The sequence below is a fragment of the Mugil cephalus genome, chromosome 1 (assembly GCF_022458985.1).
Source record: "Mugil cephalus isolate CIBA_MC_2020 chromosome 1, CIBA_Mcephalus_1.1, whole genome shotgun sequence".
Taxonomy (NCBI): Eukaryota; Metazoa; Chordata; class Actinopteri; order Mugiliformes; family Mugilidae; genus Mugil; species Mugil cephalus.
The window spans coordinates 21,636,476-21,654,624 of NC_061770.1; the positions used below are offsets into that span (position 1 = coordinate 21,636,476).

The 18,149-nt window shown below is 44.3% G+C and overlaps 2 protein-coding genes across 3 annotated transcripts in view; both read right to left on the bottom strand.

Annotated features, from left to right (window-relative positions):
* prkar2aa (protein kinase, cAMP-dependent, regulatory, type II, alpha A) overlaps positions 1 to 2,103 on the bottom strand; it is a 51,631-nt gene extending 49,528 nt beyond the window's left edge. Inside the window, exon 1 of the mRNA XM_047581972.1 lies at positions 1,350 to 2,103. The gene's annotated coding sequence lies outside the window, so the exon portion shown is untranslated. The remainder of the gene's footprint in view (positions 1 to 1,349) is intronic.
* A 2,958-nt stretch (positions 2,104 to 5,061) lies between these two features.
* The window catches only part of mgll (monoglyceride lipase), a 39,727-nt gene continuing 26,639 nt past the window's right edge, over positions 5,062 to 18,149 (bottom strand). For both annotated transcript variants that reach the window (XM_047583527.1, XM_047583524.1), the window contains 4 exons: positions 16,599 to 16,709; positions 15,229 to 15,318; positions 12,909 to 13,124; positions 5,062 to 11,430 (listed from right to left, as the gene is read on the bottom strand). In XM_047583527.1, coding sequence (XP_047439483.1) covers positions 11,296 to 11,430; positions 12,909 to 13,124; positions 15,229 to 15,318; positions 16,599 to 16,709 — 552 coding nt within the window. In that variant the 3' untranslated portion in view covers positions 5,062 to 11,295. The remainder of the gene's footprint in view (positions 11,431 to 12,908; positions 13,125 to 15,228; positions 15,319 to 16,598; positions 16,710 to 18,149) is intronic.

Sequence of the window (18,149 nt, forward strand, 5' to 3'; positions counted from 1 at the left end):
ACCTTTTAGGTTTTCGGTGCCAGCTGCTGGGAATGAGCTTCAATCTGAACTCTATCTACAAAACCTCAGGCCTGTGACTGAATTGAAAGCTCTGATGATCTGCATGCAAGTGTTTTAATGTTCTTATGTAACTAATTCATTTGTTTCTATCTTTTAATCCTGTAACTGTGTTGCTGCTATCTTGGCCAGGTCTCCCTTGTAAAATGAGAACCTAGAAGAAGTCAATGGGACTAACCTGGTTAAATAAAGGCTAAATAGAAACCAACAAAAAAAAAAGAAGTGTGTGACATTGTCACTGAGTGGCCACTTTATCTAGGGCTGAGCCGAGGAACACCGAGTTCCCACAGCTGCACCAACCAGATATGAAACTCGCATTTGCTGAGAGGTTGACACTTTGTCAGGGTACTGGCTGGGTTTCAGTAATGCGTAATCGAAATTTATACTACTGCGCAGGGCTACGCAAGAACCCTGCGCTGGTGTGAGAAATATGTACTTGTACTTGCACTCATTCATAAAAACGCCACCCAAAATGCTAGATGCTAGCATTTTTTTGTTTTTGTTTTTTGTCAGTCAAGATATTATTTTTTTTTTTGTGTTTGTTTCTACTTTCTGCTTCACTTTGAACAGTTTCGGACAAATTTCGCCTTACACGAGTCATACAAATGTCTGTATCTCCAAACCTCCTCAGTTAACCTAACCATTTTTTTAGTGTTTCAAAACAAACAATTCGAGAATCACGGAGATGGAGAAGTAGCCGGAAATACTATAAAGCGTAAATAAGCAATAACCCAGCGGACCAATCACAGCTCTTGAGCTCTACGTCGCTGCAGCGTGTAGTAACATTTCTGGGCAAGTGCACGTCAGCTACGCAGCGGGGTCCGCGCAAGGTCTGGGTTAACGGAAAAGCCTCTGCGTCAATTTAGCGCAGGAGCATAAATTACAGATAACCCGAAAAGTTTCTCATGGTTAGAAGCGAAGCTGTCAAACCGAGTCCTGTGGCCTAGCATGAGCTAATAAAGCTAACACCCACAGCAACTACCTCGTTTTAGGCGCCGTTAGATGCACGGATGCAACTTCACAAAACTCGCCCTCCTAATTTAAAGCGCTAATTTAAAACGAGAAATGGCCTGAAGGAGAACGAGACTTGAGTGCGGTCTCACTTTCAACCCTATCTGACGTTAGCTATCACGCTAGCTAAGCAGCCACCTTCAAGGAAGCCCCCGGTTAAAACCGCTATAGCTTAGTATGGCGCACTGGATGTGCCAGCTAATCCGCGGATAAAAACGCTGCAAGTTGCACGGACGTTTCGTTAAAAGCTGACTTCAACGTCAACAACTACGAGTACTTACGTTGCGGTTCTGTCTCCCCGGCTCAACAAGCCAGTCCCCTCCTCGGCGTCTTCCTTGTTCTCGCTTATTTCGCCTCTTCTTTTTAGCCAGCCTCCTTTCCAGTGTAGCCGCCGTATCCCTTTCACAGAAGACACCCCCCTGTCGAGCGCAAAGCTAACAATTTCTGGACTTAGCTTCGCCTATCCTTTGCTAACCCTTTGAGTGGGTATTCTCCCTTGACAGCCAGCTGTACAGGGGATGCTGGCTAAGTTGAGAGGAGGAGAAGGAGGAGGAGGAGGAGGAGGAGGGGGGGGAATACTTCGCCGCTGCAGCCTCACAACGTCCACGCACTTAGTTGGTGAGGGTGGGACTTGCTGCTCGCTGCAAGGGAAGCGGTTTGCTAGCTGGCAGGCTAAGTGGCTGGCCTGGCTTGCTAACTAGCGGCCGCCTGTTTTCTTTCGACAAATGCCTGGCAACTCCACTCTCCGCAAGACACAAGTCAGCTGCTGCAGCCAGGTGACAGCTCCTAAAGCTCGGCGTTAACACGGTCTCGCTCTCTCGCGCGCGCGCGCACACACACACACACACAAGCACACACAGCGCCGTTAAGTACCCGACGCGACGCGCTTATAATAAATACCGCTTATATAAAACGTTCCTCTAGCAACTGGGCCGCTAATAAAACCGTGAAACGCCTGCAAAAAAAAAAAATTAGCCGAAGAGCACGTTTCCTCCCACCCGGCGAGGTAACCCCTCAGTTCTGTACGCACGAATGAACCTCTGGCTCCGCGTAAGCGTGAGGAGGCGTGGCCAGTCAGTGAGCTGGTCGTGTTTGGCGTAGATTGAAAGGAAGGATCAGCCAATCGGAATAAAGGCCTGCAATGCTTCAGCCAATCGGATGCGGTTTTGGAAGTAGAGGCGGGGTCAAAGGCAGAGCCATATAAGTACACTCAGAAGAGGCACGTATCCACAGAAGTGGCCTTGACAGTTAAAGGCGTTCAGAAAAAAAGTGTATATACATACATATATGTGTATAAAGCTGCTGTTTTGTGTAAATTATTGCAGTGTCTCCTTTATAATAATACTAATAACAACATTATAACTTTTATTTAAATGTGCTGCACTTTAATCTGAGTAATTTATGATTTCACTACAAATGATTATTATTATTGTTTAGTTAAGTGTAATAACAAATACTTACTAAACCTAAAACTGATATTTTTTCATTCATTCATTATTCATAAAAGCACTCAAAAACAATCCATCCATTCATCCATCATCATTTCCTTCCATCCAGACTTCCTACAGTCCCTTTCAGAGATCTATTTAGGTTAAACTGCAAACCCTGGTGCATCATATCTTCCTGTAACCTTCTAAATTGCATTTTGTCCCCATTTCTTCTTTCTGTTTTTGTACACACAGCTTCACTGTATTGCTCCCGGTGATGGTCGTCTCCCCGCTGTCGTTTGCTGAGTTTAAATCCATGTCTCTGCTCAGTTTTTCGCCTACATAAATGAACCAGCCAAAGTGGAACAGGGTCAATGAGGCTGGATCTAAAGGTTCCTATTCTGAGAGGTCCACCAAGGACCACTAGAGTCCGTTCAGCATCTCCTGGTCCATTTCTATTTCTCGGCTGTCACCGAGGTAAAGCCGTTGCCATGGCCACAGCAGCCCGGATTTAATTCCTTGAACCGGTTTCTGATTGGCTTAGGTTCCTTGTTTCCAACAAACACAGATGAAGAAAAAAAAAAGAGATATATAGGCTCCCTCTGCTGGGTGAATACAACAAATAAACAGTTAAAGCAATTAAAATCTAACGTTCAAAAGATTTGACACGAATTGCAACCAAATCTAAACCATTAAAAATGGAAGACGCGGCTCAAAATAAACCACATCACGAGTGTGACATTTGTGGACACGTTAGATAATAGAGGCTGAATACACTGCTGAAATCAATTAGTGTACCATTCTCCCTCGACGTGCATAATCCCCCGTGTATAACCTGTATGCAAACTGGCCTACACTAAGGCTCATGTGCATATTCCCCATGGGGATACATTTCCCTGTGAAGGGATTTCCCGGTGGAACCACAGCAACATGCACAAGGAGCGATGCAATCCTCACTAAAAGAGGATTGGATTCAGGTCTTGGCTTTCCTAGAAGTTTCCTCCTGTGGGGGTTGCTGCTAATGTGGTGGCAGCGAACTCCTAAAAATGTCTCGAGGAGAGCTGTTAGCCTACATTTTCTGAGTGAAGGCGGGAGGAAAGAGACAGAAAAGGGAGCAAAGGACCAAAAAGAAAAACAGAAAGAGAGATTACAGTTCACACACAAATCTGTGTTTAGGTTTCTCCATATCTTTCTTTCTTTAGTTGTTGTCAGGTGTTGATGGGAGGACGAACGAGGGCGAGGAGGATCAGAGAAGAGAGATTTATCAAGAGTAAGCAGAGTGATGACGGATAGTGTGCCATATGCTTGCAGAGATGTGGGTTGTCTGGATTATAAACCCTTTGCCTCCTCCGTGCAGTCACTCTAAAATAAAAGCAGATGAACAATTATTGAATAATCTCAAACAACAGTTCAGTCTAATTTCTCGAGATTATGTCTAAAAACAAATGGCTGACGAGTGTTTGACAGTAAGGAAATATTTCATTACTTTGCTATTATTTAATCGTTATTTGGATAAGGGCCATGTCAAGGCTAATTCATAAAATTCAGAGTGTGAAGCTGCAGTGCAAACCGCGAATACAGCTCAATGAAAATACACTGAAATCTCAACTGAACCCTCGGTTCATTCATGTCTGGTCTTGCACGGCATTCATATAACCGAACGGCTGCCTTCAATGGATTTCATGATTCAATATTGCCACCTACTGTCTGGTGTGAGCTTTTTAATTCCCAGGCTTATGGAGCAATTTGACGTCTCAGATAAATGTTTTGTCGGAGGTGAATCAGTGAGCAGCCGGCCTGAATCCAATCACGGATCCCAAGAAGGCTGATTTGTGTGAAATTAACGTAACAAAAAATGCAGTATAAGCCCACGTGTTGCATAGCATAGCATAGCACGAGTTTATAGCTGTGCAATACGCTCAATCCAAAAGAGAAAAAAAAATTCTCACTCTTGATGCTTGTTCTTACTTTAGAACAGGGGTTTTTAATGTTGTTCAGGCCAAGGACCCCCAAACTGATTTGAGGTTAAGAAGGGACCCCCTACCTACTTTATGTGTTCTATACTAAGCTCAACCTAGTGCTATTAATAAATACGTTATTATTTTATTTGATCATTTTGCATTCAATATTAAGCTATTCAAATAATACAAATTTCAAACGTGCAACAGTAGGGTGGGCGTGCAACTGCCATAAACATACCTACCTTTACCTTTAAACATCCCTAAGATAACCTCAGTTTATCCCTTCACTAAAATATGTTGGATTCAGGTTAATGTGCATTTAAGCATACTTTAATTTTGGGGGGAAAACCTTGCGACCCTCCTGCAGTACCCCCAGACGCCCCGTTGAAGACCCACGACTTAAAGCGTCGTCCAAATATGCTTTTAAGAAGTAGTTCTGGGAAAAAGGAACATGGCAAAGTCAAGACGTCAGCAAGGCTTAGCTCCCCAGCATTTTAAATTACTCATGGAGTTCAAGTCAAATATGCTTTTAGAAACGAACGCAATCACAAAACCGACTGAAAGCATTCAACGACACAGAGAGAGAGAAAAACCAAGCCGGCCTGCACAGTTAAACAGTCATGTAGTTTATTCTGTAAGAGAGTATGGACATTATGAACAGTCTAGTCACAAGTAGTTTGACATTCGGCGATTCAGAAGTCATTCCGTTATTACATTTTAGAGTATGTACATCGTATTTGCAATATTCGGTCACACTTGAAAATAAATCGTCGAATGCTGACACTCAACAAAACGATCACAATAGTGGTAGGAGTCTTTGATGTTCGAAGTCGGGGGAAGGTTTGGGCCGTTTGTCGCTCGACAGGTGAACGTCAGCAGTGGACCATTCAGATTAAGTGTAACGTGGTACTCAGTAAACAACCAGAACACATCCAAAAAAATAAAAATAAAAAATACGAGCTGAAGTGAGGGCAGCTGGACTTGTTGGGTTCATTCACCAGATATCTACCAGTTCAACAAGAAAGAATCTCAACGACACAGCAGTCATTCAGAACTAAATCAGACTCTTGGATTAAATGTTTTCATGAACCTCTACAAGTCCAGGCGGCCTTGTTTCAGCTTTATTATCTTTTTTGGATAAACCGTGACCTGGATGACTGAGAACCTTCACAGACAACCAACACACACCTTTACAAGGAAGACTCAGGAATGTGATGCTGCAAAATAAAAACTTTGTTTTCTATGACCACCCGACGGGGTGAGGGTTAGCATTTAGCAACGTCGCAGTTAAAAGTGTCGCTCCGTGACTTTTATCACAGGTCTCGCTGGAATGAACGTAGCTTTTTTCTTGACCTCAGTCCACAATCTGTGTTTCAGCTGACTGAAATGTGTAATAATAATAAAAACTAAAATAATTTAAAACTCAATATATGGGCATTGACCAGTAGCTATGGCAAGAAGGGTCTACATATCTAAATGCTTCAGTGCAATGTATAGTTTTTGCTTGAATAAGATCCTAACCACACTGATCAGGCTTAACATTATGACCACATGCCTAATAATGTGCAGGTCTACATGCTGGTGCTACATGTCTAGGTCACATCCAGCCAGGTCCAAAAGTTTACCAGCAGAACACTGAATTGTCACAAGATAATCAATGTTGTTCACTTCTCCCGTTCACCCGGTCATAATGTTATGGCTGATCGGTATATTCTCCATATTGGCAAATGAAGTTTTGTAATTCCGTTTGTTTCGTAACAGCATCGATGCAATCTGCATTTGGTTCTTGTTACACTATAAATTCTTGGTTTATTATCGTGACGTGTGGAACTGAGCTCTTGGGATTTTGCCTTTTGTCTAAAGTAAAAACAGGCGTCTAAATGACCTGGGAGGTATTTATGTGCTGTAGCTCGGCCTGCGTTTAAAGATTCAGAAACAGTTTTTGACCCTACATCTGTTTAGACCCCTGATTGGACACGGGCTCCGATAGACGGACACAAAATGAAGCAGGAAGACAAAGCCAGACAGACACGGTTACCAGACCAGAAACAGACGTGACGACAGAAACCCAGAGTTACAAAGCTCCACGCTTCATATCCGTCACACAAATACGCTCAGATACACATTCATCGGCGCAATAAGGCACAAACAACACCAGAAACACAATGAATGTACAATACACACTGTCACAAAAAAAATCTCTTAAAGAAGTGTATGGCACTCTTGCTCAATTTTTTTTTTCCTTCAGAAAACCTGATACCTGCAAAGTCCTCAAAATATTTGGACCAAATGTTTGATCTGAAATACAATGGAGGGAGTTAGTTTAAGGCTCATGCCCAGTTAGTTTTAAAAAGACATACTTCAAGATGCAAGAGAAATCAAGTTCCTAAAAACACTGGAAAAGGGTACAAGACAACAACCCCTCGCTGTTAAGATCTTAAAAAACTAAAACATTTCAACATCTCATGGTTTAAATACTCTAAGGTCTGTGACTAAATTATACAATAGTAAAATTTTCTCTATGCAAAATCTTATCTGAAAGGTTTTCACACATTTTTCGTAGGTGGGGGAGGGTGGGGTTGCGGGAAGTGTTGTGAAATCTCACGTAGCTGAGAGTGACTGGGTTTATAAAAAGTGCCTTTTCATGATGCTTAGTTAATACATCCACGTAAAAGTAGTTTCTATATAAATACTCTGGATGAGTTAAATAAAAGATATGTAAAAATACAATGTGAGAGTAGTTAGCAATGCTATGTCATTATACAGTGTATTACAATTAGATTCAGCAATCAGGCAGTGTGAAACTTGATAAAAAAAAAGAAAAGAAACAAGATATGAAAAGAGTTTTTGTTCCAAAATGCTGCATCAGCTGTTTGAAGGTCCAGTCTGAGAAGAACACACTTAATGACCTAAACTCATCCCAGTATCGTCCCAGTATCGCCCCAGTAGCGTCAAAGTATCGTCTTGGTATCGCCCCAGTAACCTCTCAGTACCATCCCAATAAAGTCCTATTATCAACCCATAACTGTCTCAGTAATGTCACTGTATTACCTTGGTGATGCCCTATTATCGGCCCAGTAACGTCCAAGTATCGTCCCAGTATCATCCCGGTATCGTTTAGCCCAATAACATCCTATTATCATGGTCTCAGAATTATCCAGTATCATTGCAGCATCCCCTCCCAGTAACGTCTCAGTATCATCCCAATATCGTCCCAGTAACGTCTCAGTATCATCCCAGTATCGTCCCGGCAAAGTCCAAGTTTTGTCCCAGTAACGTCCCATTATCGTCCCAGAATTGTCCTACTAATGTCCCAGTATTGATTCAGTAACGTCTCAGTATCACTGCAATATTGTCCCAGTAATGTCTCAGTATCGTCCCCATATCGCCTCAGTAAATGTCTCAGTATTGTCCAAGTATCATCCCACCATTGTCCCTGTATTATCCCATTTACGTCCCACTATAGTCCCAGTAGCATAGGATCAGTAAAGGCTTATCTATTCTTCGTTTTGTTTCTTCCCACCTAGCAGACACCACCTACATTTACAGCATTTTGGGAAAGACTCTCTTCAAATCTCGCTGCCACTGACTTCAAACATGCAAACGCTGCACTGAATCATTACAGTTTCATCTCATAAAACTACAGAAAGACTGGCCGCCGCCCATCAGTCCTCCATCGTATCTAACAGTCATAAAGTCTAGATTTGTTTTTTAAAAAAAAAAAAAAGAAAGAAAGAAAACACAACGGCCTCATTGACAAACAGTAGGCCAGTTGAATTCAGAATCAGTTTCCTGACCTCGTTATTATTATCTCTCCTTCACTTAATATAGACCCTCTGCCCTAAATAACAAGGCCCTTAACAGTCAAGTGGATGATCAGATATTAATAGTGAGGCGTGTGTGCATGGCTTTCTCTCAGTGTGGCAAACCTCATGCTTGTACAACAAAACCATGCCAGTAAAAAAGGGGATATTGGCACGGACGGGGGGAGGCTTACGGGGATTTACGAGATGCGAGGACCGCATCAGGGATTGCACTGTTATTGGGAATGAAGTTTGGTGGAAAAATACTAACAATATCATCCACTGCTTTTCAATCGTGGACATGGAATGGAATACACAAACCTACGGCAAATAACACTTGGACTCATCAATCTTTTAAGAAACACGGACGTTTTCAGTACTAACAGCAGAGCAGGTTTAAATCCACTGTGCAGCTCTTATTATTCACTGTGAGCTGATGATGCCTAATTAGCCGCTCTCTTATCTCAGCGCTAACACAAAAGGGGGGAATCCTCAGAGCAGCGAATGGACGAGCAGCCCTGAAAATGTGTCCCGTAGCATTAATGACTACACATTTTTCACCGTGTGATTTCGCTGTGGAAAAGAAGAAGTGCTGCCATGGTTACTGACAGCTTCTCTCCTCTCTCTTTTTCCCCCCCGCCCCCTCCCTCTCTGCATCTCCATCTCTCTCCACCCCCACGGCTAATGATAGCAGTAATATGCACTCATGTAGGCTGACAGGTAGAGCTGTTCAAATTTTTAGCGTTGCATAGGTTCCCGCGAGGCTGGAGCCCATTGTGCCGTCGCGGAGCGGCGGGGGTGCCATTACGAGGCTGAATACAACTGGGACTGTGTCGCCTTTGTGCGCGCCGCGCCTGCTGCTGCAGCCTAATCAGGAGTAGATTGTGTTTGAAGTGGTCGTGATTAAGAAAAGAAGGAGAAGAAAAAAAAGAAAAAAAAGAAACACGGTTCCGGTGGAGGTCGAGGGCCCGATTCTCACCGGGACGGATGAATTACATGATGCATTACATCTACGTCCTATGGCTGCACACGCGGCAACGTGATGTGACACTCGCTCTGGAAAAATGTCAGCAAAAGTAGAGGAGAGGATGCACTTTCAAGCTTAAGTTCCTCCGATTTATCTCTTCACTTTAATGTCCCACGATGTGTTTTTTTATCTTTTAGACATTATGCAAAGCACTATGAACTATTTTCCTGCTGATCACGGTGGATTAATGTCGTTCTTCAAAGCAGCTAAGGTCTGATGCCAAACAATGAAATAAGTGAGTGGTAAGAAACCACAATAGGCTCAAGACGTCACATCTTACTGATGAATGGGAGCATAAAAATAACAATAAATCCACTCCCTTTATGATGTAACCTGTTGCTGTTAGGGTAACTGACCACTAGGGGCGGTGTTGGCAGGCTGACAGCAACATGTTTGACTCTGTAGTAAAACAAGGGCCTGTGTGATGGCCAGAACAAAGGGCGCCGGTTTCCACGACACTGGAGGCGGCGAAACAGGGTGACACTGGGTGAGACGAGGATGGGACGAGTTAGAAACTGGAAGCCAGAAATTCATCTAATTCTGTCGGCCTGGCAGCGATCACCTCGGTGACTACACATCAGAAGGGGGCAAAATTAAACACTACCCTGCAGACGGGCCGCTGCCGTGGTTACACATGAGTAACGGTCACCGTGGATACCACACTGACTGGGCTTCCCCTATGCTCTCTGCGTGAGTCTGTTTGAACTCTGTGGGATGAGGTGGCACAGTCAAACCTTCATCCAAAAATAAACAAACCAAAAAAAAAAAAAGAAACCCAGCAGACTGGATGTACTGGTGTTTCTCTCCACATTAGAAAAATAAAGCTTTGGAAACGTTCTCAGGCTTGATAAAAGGACAAAGCTTCGCGCACGTAGCAACAGCTGCTACTTATAGCCCGCGTGACCATAATAAATGGCGACCTAAGTGTGTCCGACTTATAAATAACAAAGCCACCGGTGACATAAGCGTCTGTGACATTTTTGCTGCGGTTTAGCTGGACGCCACGGCGGATCTGACTCCTACCGTGACCCATGTACGCCCGAAACGAGTTAAAAATGACTTTACCAAACAGCAGACGCTACGTGAACAGAGACACATTTCTTTCCCCTCCTGCCTCCCTGCAGTTTAACCAAGGAGCCGTGAACCGTGGCCTTCTGGGCGAAACCGTTTGACCCTCGACCTCTTCCTCTAACTCCCACCTGCAGAGCGCGTCTGACCACTTTCACCTGGTCGATTCGCCTCCTCCTCCTCCTCATCCTCCCCCACTAACGCTCTCAGCCAGGCTCGGAGGAAAGTTATTGTGATATACTGAGGCTGGATTCAGACGGACGGAATGTTTGTCTTTGGGATAAACAAAAGAGATTAAAACACCGGACTAGTTTCACATCCACAAAGTGCTTACGGGGCTCTACAACAGCTGCCCGTGTCTATAAACTGGTTATTTATGTCATTTGTGTAACGGTGTGATGTGGGGTGGGGGGGGGGGTGGGGGCGGAGGAGACCAGATCCTGAGCAGTCCACCGTAGACAGATGTGGAGCTAGCTACCCGGGAGCTGCCGTCCTCCAGCTGTCCCTGACCTTTAACCTCGTTTGTGAACGGCTGATCAATAATGTATTGTGTTGCTGTTAGTACTCGAAAACTCGGGCCTGCTCATATAAATGAGGACGCGGGGGGGGGGGGGGGGGGGCGACGTTATTGCACTTTGAGTCCTCGCATCCGTAACCTTGACGAACACGTGAAGATGCACATCCCTGATCATCCTGCCAAACGCACCGCTGCTGCTAAGCCAATTGAAATCAGCGGCCTGATTGAGAGACACTTGGGGCAGGAAATGGGGGGCAGGTTTTTGCGGTAGTCTTTTTTTTTTTTTTTTTTTTTGTACAGCCATATGCCCAAAGGGTGTCTCCCAGTCAGGAGAGTGCAGTAGTTTTGTTACGCCTGACAGACAACTGGCCCCTCGCGGTCGTGGCCCGATTCCCTTCGCCCGGCGCGGTGCAGGATTGCGAATCTACGAGCCTTGAGGTTGCGGCGGCGACGCGGCGGCGGGGAGGCGCTCGGCGATCCAGCTCGTCACGTCCTTCAGGACCGACTCGGCCACCTCGGGGAGGTCGTGGTGGAGGGCGTGGTAGCCTCCTTCGTAGATCTGAGGAGACAAAAAAAAAAAAAAAGACATTTAAGAGCAATGACTCTTAGGGACGTGACAAAGTAGCTGCAGCACGAATGGTTCTCTGCCTCAGCGTTTTGTTAGATAACCCAAGAATGATAATTTTGTTCTTCTTTTTCTCTCTGTCTGTCCTGGGATAACATTATGTGCTTCTTGATAATGGCCACATGTACATAGTGTTTGCCTGATGTGTTTTGTGTTCATTCTGTGAACCTGTCAGAGTCTTTGGGAGGAAACAGAATCTAAACAGTCTGACCACTGGAGGTAAAAGCATCTGGTATTTAACAAAGCCTTGACATGAGAGTCAAAAAAAAAAAAATATCCATAGTGCACTTCTTCTTCTTCTTCTTCTTCTCTCAGGGTTTACTGTTTTAGTGCTTGCAGTTCTATTTTTAACTCCATGCATGTGGTAACATAGTGCGTGAACTTCCCCCTTTTCAAATGCGTGTTCCGCAGAAGTTAAGCTTCAGTTTCAGAGTTCAACCTGAACGGTTGCAGTCTGTTCAGTGACTGAAAACGATGTTTTATAGTATACAGCATCGTGTACACAAAAGCCGACAGAGCTTATCTAAGGCACATAATCATAAAATATCACACGTTGGACATTTTGGCTCTTTGGGAAGTAGTAGTTCCTGTATCAGTCAAACCATAAAAGCGTGAACTTTAATGACCTTCGGCTGTGGCTGCACCCCCCCCACCCCCCCACAGCTACAGCAAATGCTGGTTTCAGAATGTGTCAGACGGCAACGGTTATGAACAGGATTGTGTCAAATTCCCACGAGCTGTTGCTGAGGTGGTAGAGTGCTGGATCAGCCACAGCATTATGACCACCGACAGGAGCAATGAATGACATCGAGCGTCTTGTGACAATTCAGACAATTCAGCGTCCTGCTGGGAAACTTTTGGACCCGACGTTCACTCGTGTGGATGAGACAGGCAGCACCCGCCCAGACAAGAGCAGGTACAGGCCCCACCCCGTAGCAATGCCACTCCTTGATGACAGCGGCCTTCCCACACAGATACAGCAAAATGCTAGTTTCAGAATGTCAGAAGCACATGTGTCACAACAGTGGACAAATTCCACAGCTGAAGCATCACACGGCACATAAGCTGTGGCTGACCACTGACAGGAGAAGTGAGTGACATCGAGCATCTTGCGACAATTCAATGTTCTAGAGGAACAACTCAAAAAACATAAAGAACAGCATAATGTGTTGACCTGGCTTCCAAATTCACTAGATCCCAAACTGATCAAGTATCTGTGGGATGATCCATAGTGGCCCCCCCACTAACAACATCCTGTCACCAGACACCATATGACACCATGTCCATTCTCTGATGAGGCACAAGGGAGACCTACACTATACTAGGAAGGTGGTCCTAATTTTATGTCCGATCGATGTGAATCCTAGACCAGAGTCGGTCAGGCTGAGTCACAGCGGACGAAGGACGCCCACCTTGATTTTCTTGTCCGAGCTGGAGGCGTTCTCGTACATCATCTTGGAGCCTCGGATGTCGCAGAGCTTGTCGGCGTCGCCGTGGAGGAGCAGGAAGGGCCAGCTGATGGACGGGATCTCCCTCTCGATCCGCGCCGCCGCGCCCATCAGCTGCATGCCGAACGACACCCGCAGCCCGCCGTGGAAGCCGAGCTCGTCGGCGTCGTACGCCTCCACCTGACAGGAGACAGGAGATAAAAAAAAAAAAAAAAAAGAGTGAGAAAAAGGTGAGAAAAGGAAGACGGTGGTTTAATCGTCATGTTTCTGCTGCTTCCTACAATGACAAAACCTTTGTGGAGGAAAGTTTATCCCTAGAAATAACCTTCTATAATAACTTAAATTTAAAAACCTATTGTGGTTACACTGTCCTTTAAACAACCTCTGCAACACTATTCATGTAAAGCAGTGGATTTCTGTGTGAAGCACCTACATTTAACAAGTGAATACATTTTCTCTCCAAATATGGAATAAAGTCAAGTGAAGACGTTGCACTGGGGGAAAAAATGTGGACACATAAAAAGAGGGTCATGGGAAAATGAATTAAACACACGAGTGCAAGAGGCTAGTTAATGTATGGGTTCAGTGAACAGAGGAACTGAGAACACGATGGGGGCAGGAAGATGAGAGGAGGAGAGGTCACGCCGAAGCAGAGAGATCAGACGAAAGGGGAAAAAAGTGGGTTTGCGTTGGTTTAACTCGTAGCTGAGGGGGGTGGGGGAGGGGGGACTGACATTCAACATATAGCTTCATGCACATTCTCCAACACATCTACTCGTGTCTAAACACAGCTGAGGCCCACTTCCACAGAAGCAGCCCCTCTCATGTGTCGCGGGCGCTCTGAATATTGGATGCCCGTAACATGAGCTGTGACGCGACCTCCTAGTTGGTGAAGCCTCAACAGTCCACCTACACCTGAAGGACAAAGGACAGTCCTTTGAAGACAACAAGGTACGCGTCTTAGCCAGCGAAGACAGATGGTTTGAAAGAGAGTGTGGGGGGGGGGAGACTGAGATCTGTGTCTGAAAAGAGGAGGCGGACTGAGACATAACCTGTCATCAATACGGTTTTAACTACTATCCACAAGAAGGTTCAACCAAATTCTCACTTTGGGACTGAAGTCTGATAACAGGTCTTTGGAACATCATTCTTATGGAAATAGGACAATGACAGGTACGTTTCTGGTCGTACACCCACAGACGTTCCTATTTAAACCCAAACTCCCCACCTCTATTAGGACTGAAGGAGCTGCTTGAATGAGTGGTGAAATGTCTATAGGAAACTCACGTTGTCTTGCTTTCAGGGTGTTGTTAGACCTCCAAACCGAGATAAACTAATAACCACCGAAACAGAACTATCGACTCGTCTCAGAATAGAAAACCTCAATTACAGATGACTGAACTTAGAAGCCGTACTTTGTTTCTGCCTCTTTGTATTTTCTACAGGAGATGATACCACCGCCCTTCACAGCGTCATAGTCAAAGCGCAGTTATTGACTACGACCGCACCTCGGCTCTGATCACTTCTCACTTCCGAGGTCATAATAACAGAACATGTGTTCACCTTTTAAAAAAAAAAAAAAAAGGAATTTGCTTGAACGTGATAATAAGATGCTAATTTTGACCAACATAGCACAAACCTTTTTTTCTTTAAAATCTATCTCCTTAGTCCAGTCAAAAGCAGCCCATCGGGGGGTCAAATTTAGCCCGCAGCGTGAATTTGCAAAGTGTGAAAAGTACATAGAAGACTGCAGGATTTCAGTGAGAATAACTGCTGGTTCTAATTTGTCCACTGTTTTAGTGAGAGAAGTGGACAGAACCCAACACTGAAACCCAAGACTAAACAGCACACAGCAATGAGCACAAATTGTACTTATTTTTCTTAAGAAATTTGTTAGATTATGAAATGCAAAGGTTCTCGTAATTTACTTCTACTTGTCTGAACATGCTAAATGAGGCATGTGGACGTGTGTTTATGTCTTCTGCAGTTCACCTAGAGGTTAAACGTTACACAAAGCAACCTGTTAACATAATTACAAGCAGTGCATCCCACCCAAGTACGCTGAACAAACACAAACTCCGACAAACATTTGATGTTTGGAAAAGATTCAAGTTGTCTTTCATCCTGGCATTGTCCAAAAAATGCCGGACTTCGCGCCTGTGTACAAATAAACCGTACGCGCCGTTTCCGTTTCCAGACCTCGCCCCTCACGCACCTGACATTTCAGTCACGGACGACAACAACCCGAGAACACGCGGCGTCGGCCAACGTCGCCGTCTCTCACCTGCTTCTTGTCCCGTGAGATCCACTTGGACTCGATGGAGCCCAGAGAGAGACTGGGCAGCATGTGGTTCAGGAGCTTCGCCAGGAAAACCTGCGAAAACGCAACAGGATGAGCATTTCGGTTTATTTTCTCACACCTTCAGGAAGAAGACTGACTCTATCACTATATTTTTTTCCCCTCCTGGCTGGTAATAGACAGAAACACTTTAAACACTCCTGTTTGTTTGCGAGTGTTTCTGGTGTTTCTGTGGCAGAACCAGATTTAAAAAGCACATTTCTTCTGGTCAAACGTGCAAATAAGATGAAAACAAGTCTCCTCTTCTCCCACAGAGATTCTGACAACACTTTTGGGAGTGTTTATTGGCTCAAATATACATTTCAATTCTACATTAAGCTTTTTAAACCTATAAAATGCATCTGCATGAAGGTAGGAGTCCTTTGATTTCATAGAGCCTTGATAAATACTTGTGAATAACTGTGTTTACGCTATAATTTTATGAAGTTCCTGCTGAGGTAATTACTGGTTTAGTTAATCTGTACTTTAATCTTTCAAGATGCAAAACTAATGTAACATAGTTAAGGGTCTGAATCTAGGGGGCGCTGTAAATTGTTTTCTTTCCCATGCCCGTGCAGTAAAATACAGACATTTTTCACTGGGCTTGAACATTGTGCAACATTTAAGGACGATTTGAGCGTGTGAACGACGTCTAAAGTCCATGTGCGTCCACTTAATAAGAAAATAGAAAACAAATCATCATAATAACTTCCTGAAGAATGAATGGATTCTTGCACAGTCTGGACCTAATTCGATTTAAGAAGAACTGAAGGGGAGCAGCTGTATTTCTGCTTTTTTATTGTCCAATTAAATATGCACACGCTATCATAGTCGTCAACAAGGTTTTCTTGTAGTTAAATACACGTCTGCATACATCCGAACAACTGAATGTAGGAGATACCAGGAACATATTCACATGCTGCATAAATAGAAAGCACATGAAATGCTCACACTGTATAGTTTTTGTGTTGTTTTCTTCCTTTATAGTAACCAATCAGGCATAACATTATGACCACCTGCCTAATATTGTGTAGTATTGTCTCCCCTGTGCCTCCAAGAAAGTTCTTCTGTCAGTGGTTTTAATGTTATGGCTGATTGGTGCACGTCTGAGGCAAATGTTGGTATTACCAACTATTCTGCCCTTACATTTCCTACATTAAGTTACCCTGTCATTAGCTTGGTAAACCGTGAGCCTCAGCTCCCTGTGTTCACTATTAACAACAGTTGAACCAACGCCCGATTTGTTTTTTGGTGGCAGCGTAACACAACTCACTCCTGGTTTAGAAGAGCAGTTCAGACAAACAATCACGTGGTACCTTGAACGGTGTGGCCGAGTCTGGGTTCATCTGGACCAGCGGACCAATCAGAACCACTCCGGCAAAGTCACCGGGTCTTTCACAGGCGGTCAGGATGGAGATGGCGCCGCCCTAGTGGAAGGAGGGCAGAGTACACGTTAGGGACGTAAAACAGTAACTTCATACAGCGAGTCAATTCATTAAAGGAGATATGCATTTAAGATTAAATCAAATTTTGTGCAAGAGTCACATGAATATGTTAAACAGATGATAAATCTATTGATAATAGTGTATCATATGGAGAACTTTGTGCAAGCTTTTGATGTTAGTTATCAAAGATGCATTATTTCTTTGCTAAAGTTACATAACTGCTGACTCTATATGCTCTTGTCCTTTATGTCCTTCAGTCTAATTTAGGCTTTACAGCTTTATTTTTTCACGCTTTTATTTCTACGCTTCTGTGTTTTTGTGAGCAAAGTGGCTGGAGTGCCTATTAAATAAACTGATTCTGATTGTGATATAAAACCCTTTTGATCTTTTTGTGAAGCACGTATCACTACCAAGAAAACAAAAACGCTAAAAAAAGAACTGCAGACTTTTCCACGTTTCAAGGATAAAAGGAAATCCTTGCACCCTTTGAATGACAGGAAGATGATATGTGTGACTTCCTCAGTCTGTAACAGAAGAGAAGGGAGTGTCCTTTCTCCTGCGACAGAAGAGGGGAGGCCTCAGCGAAAAGTAGGTGAAAGGTTCTGATTCGAGGAGCAGTGGGAAAATTGCTCAGAGGTCAAGAAAAAAAACATAAAACAATCCATCTTTTGTTTAGACGGGCGTGATTTTCCGCCCTGCTCTTTTTTGTGGCCGCTGCTCTCCGTGGACTGGGACCGGGATTGGGAACATGAGCCCCCGGGCCCCCTCGGGGGCACAGTGCGATGCGAACATGGGTGCGAGGCCACACCTTGGCACCCACGCTGACATTTCCACGATTGTGATTTAAATCCCGCTATGTAGGGACGCGATAATTAGCAGCTCCGTGGCGGCCGGGGCTCTAATCAATTTGCCACGGCTGACTTTGGTGTAGTTTCTATTTTCGTATGCAACAAGTGCACACACAGACACACACACACACACACACACACGCACGCATACAAGGACTGTGCGTGGGCGAACCAGTCCTTCTCTCTTTCTTTCTGGAGACTAATTGGCTTCAACTTTGTTTATGTGAGCGCTCATTGTCACTTGTGTGAATATTCATCAGGTCGGGGCCGATGACAGCCTCACTTCATGAAAAGAGGCACTTTCCCACCAGAACACTTTCTAAAGACACGCACTGCTGCTGCTTGAATGCAAACGCACACACCTTTTTTTTTTTTTTCTTTCACATTTCTCCTTTAACCGCACTTTAAAGGACCAGCTCACAGTCTCAAACATCCACATGTAACCGTGCTAACATAGCTTTTTGGGCAGCCCTAAACGGGCACATCGGCTCCACACGCATTTGAGTCTCGTTAAATGTGAATGTAATTTTGTCCGGTGGCCCGATAGAGTGAGAAAAGTGTGAAGAGGGAGGGA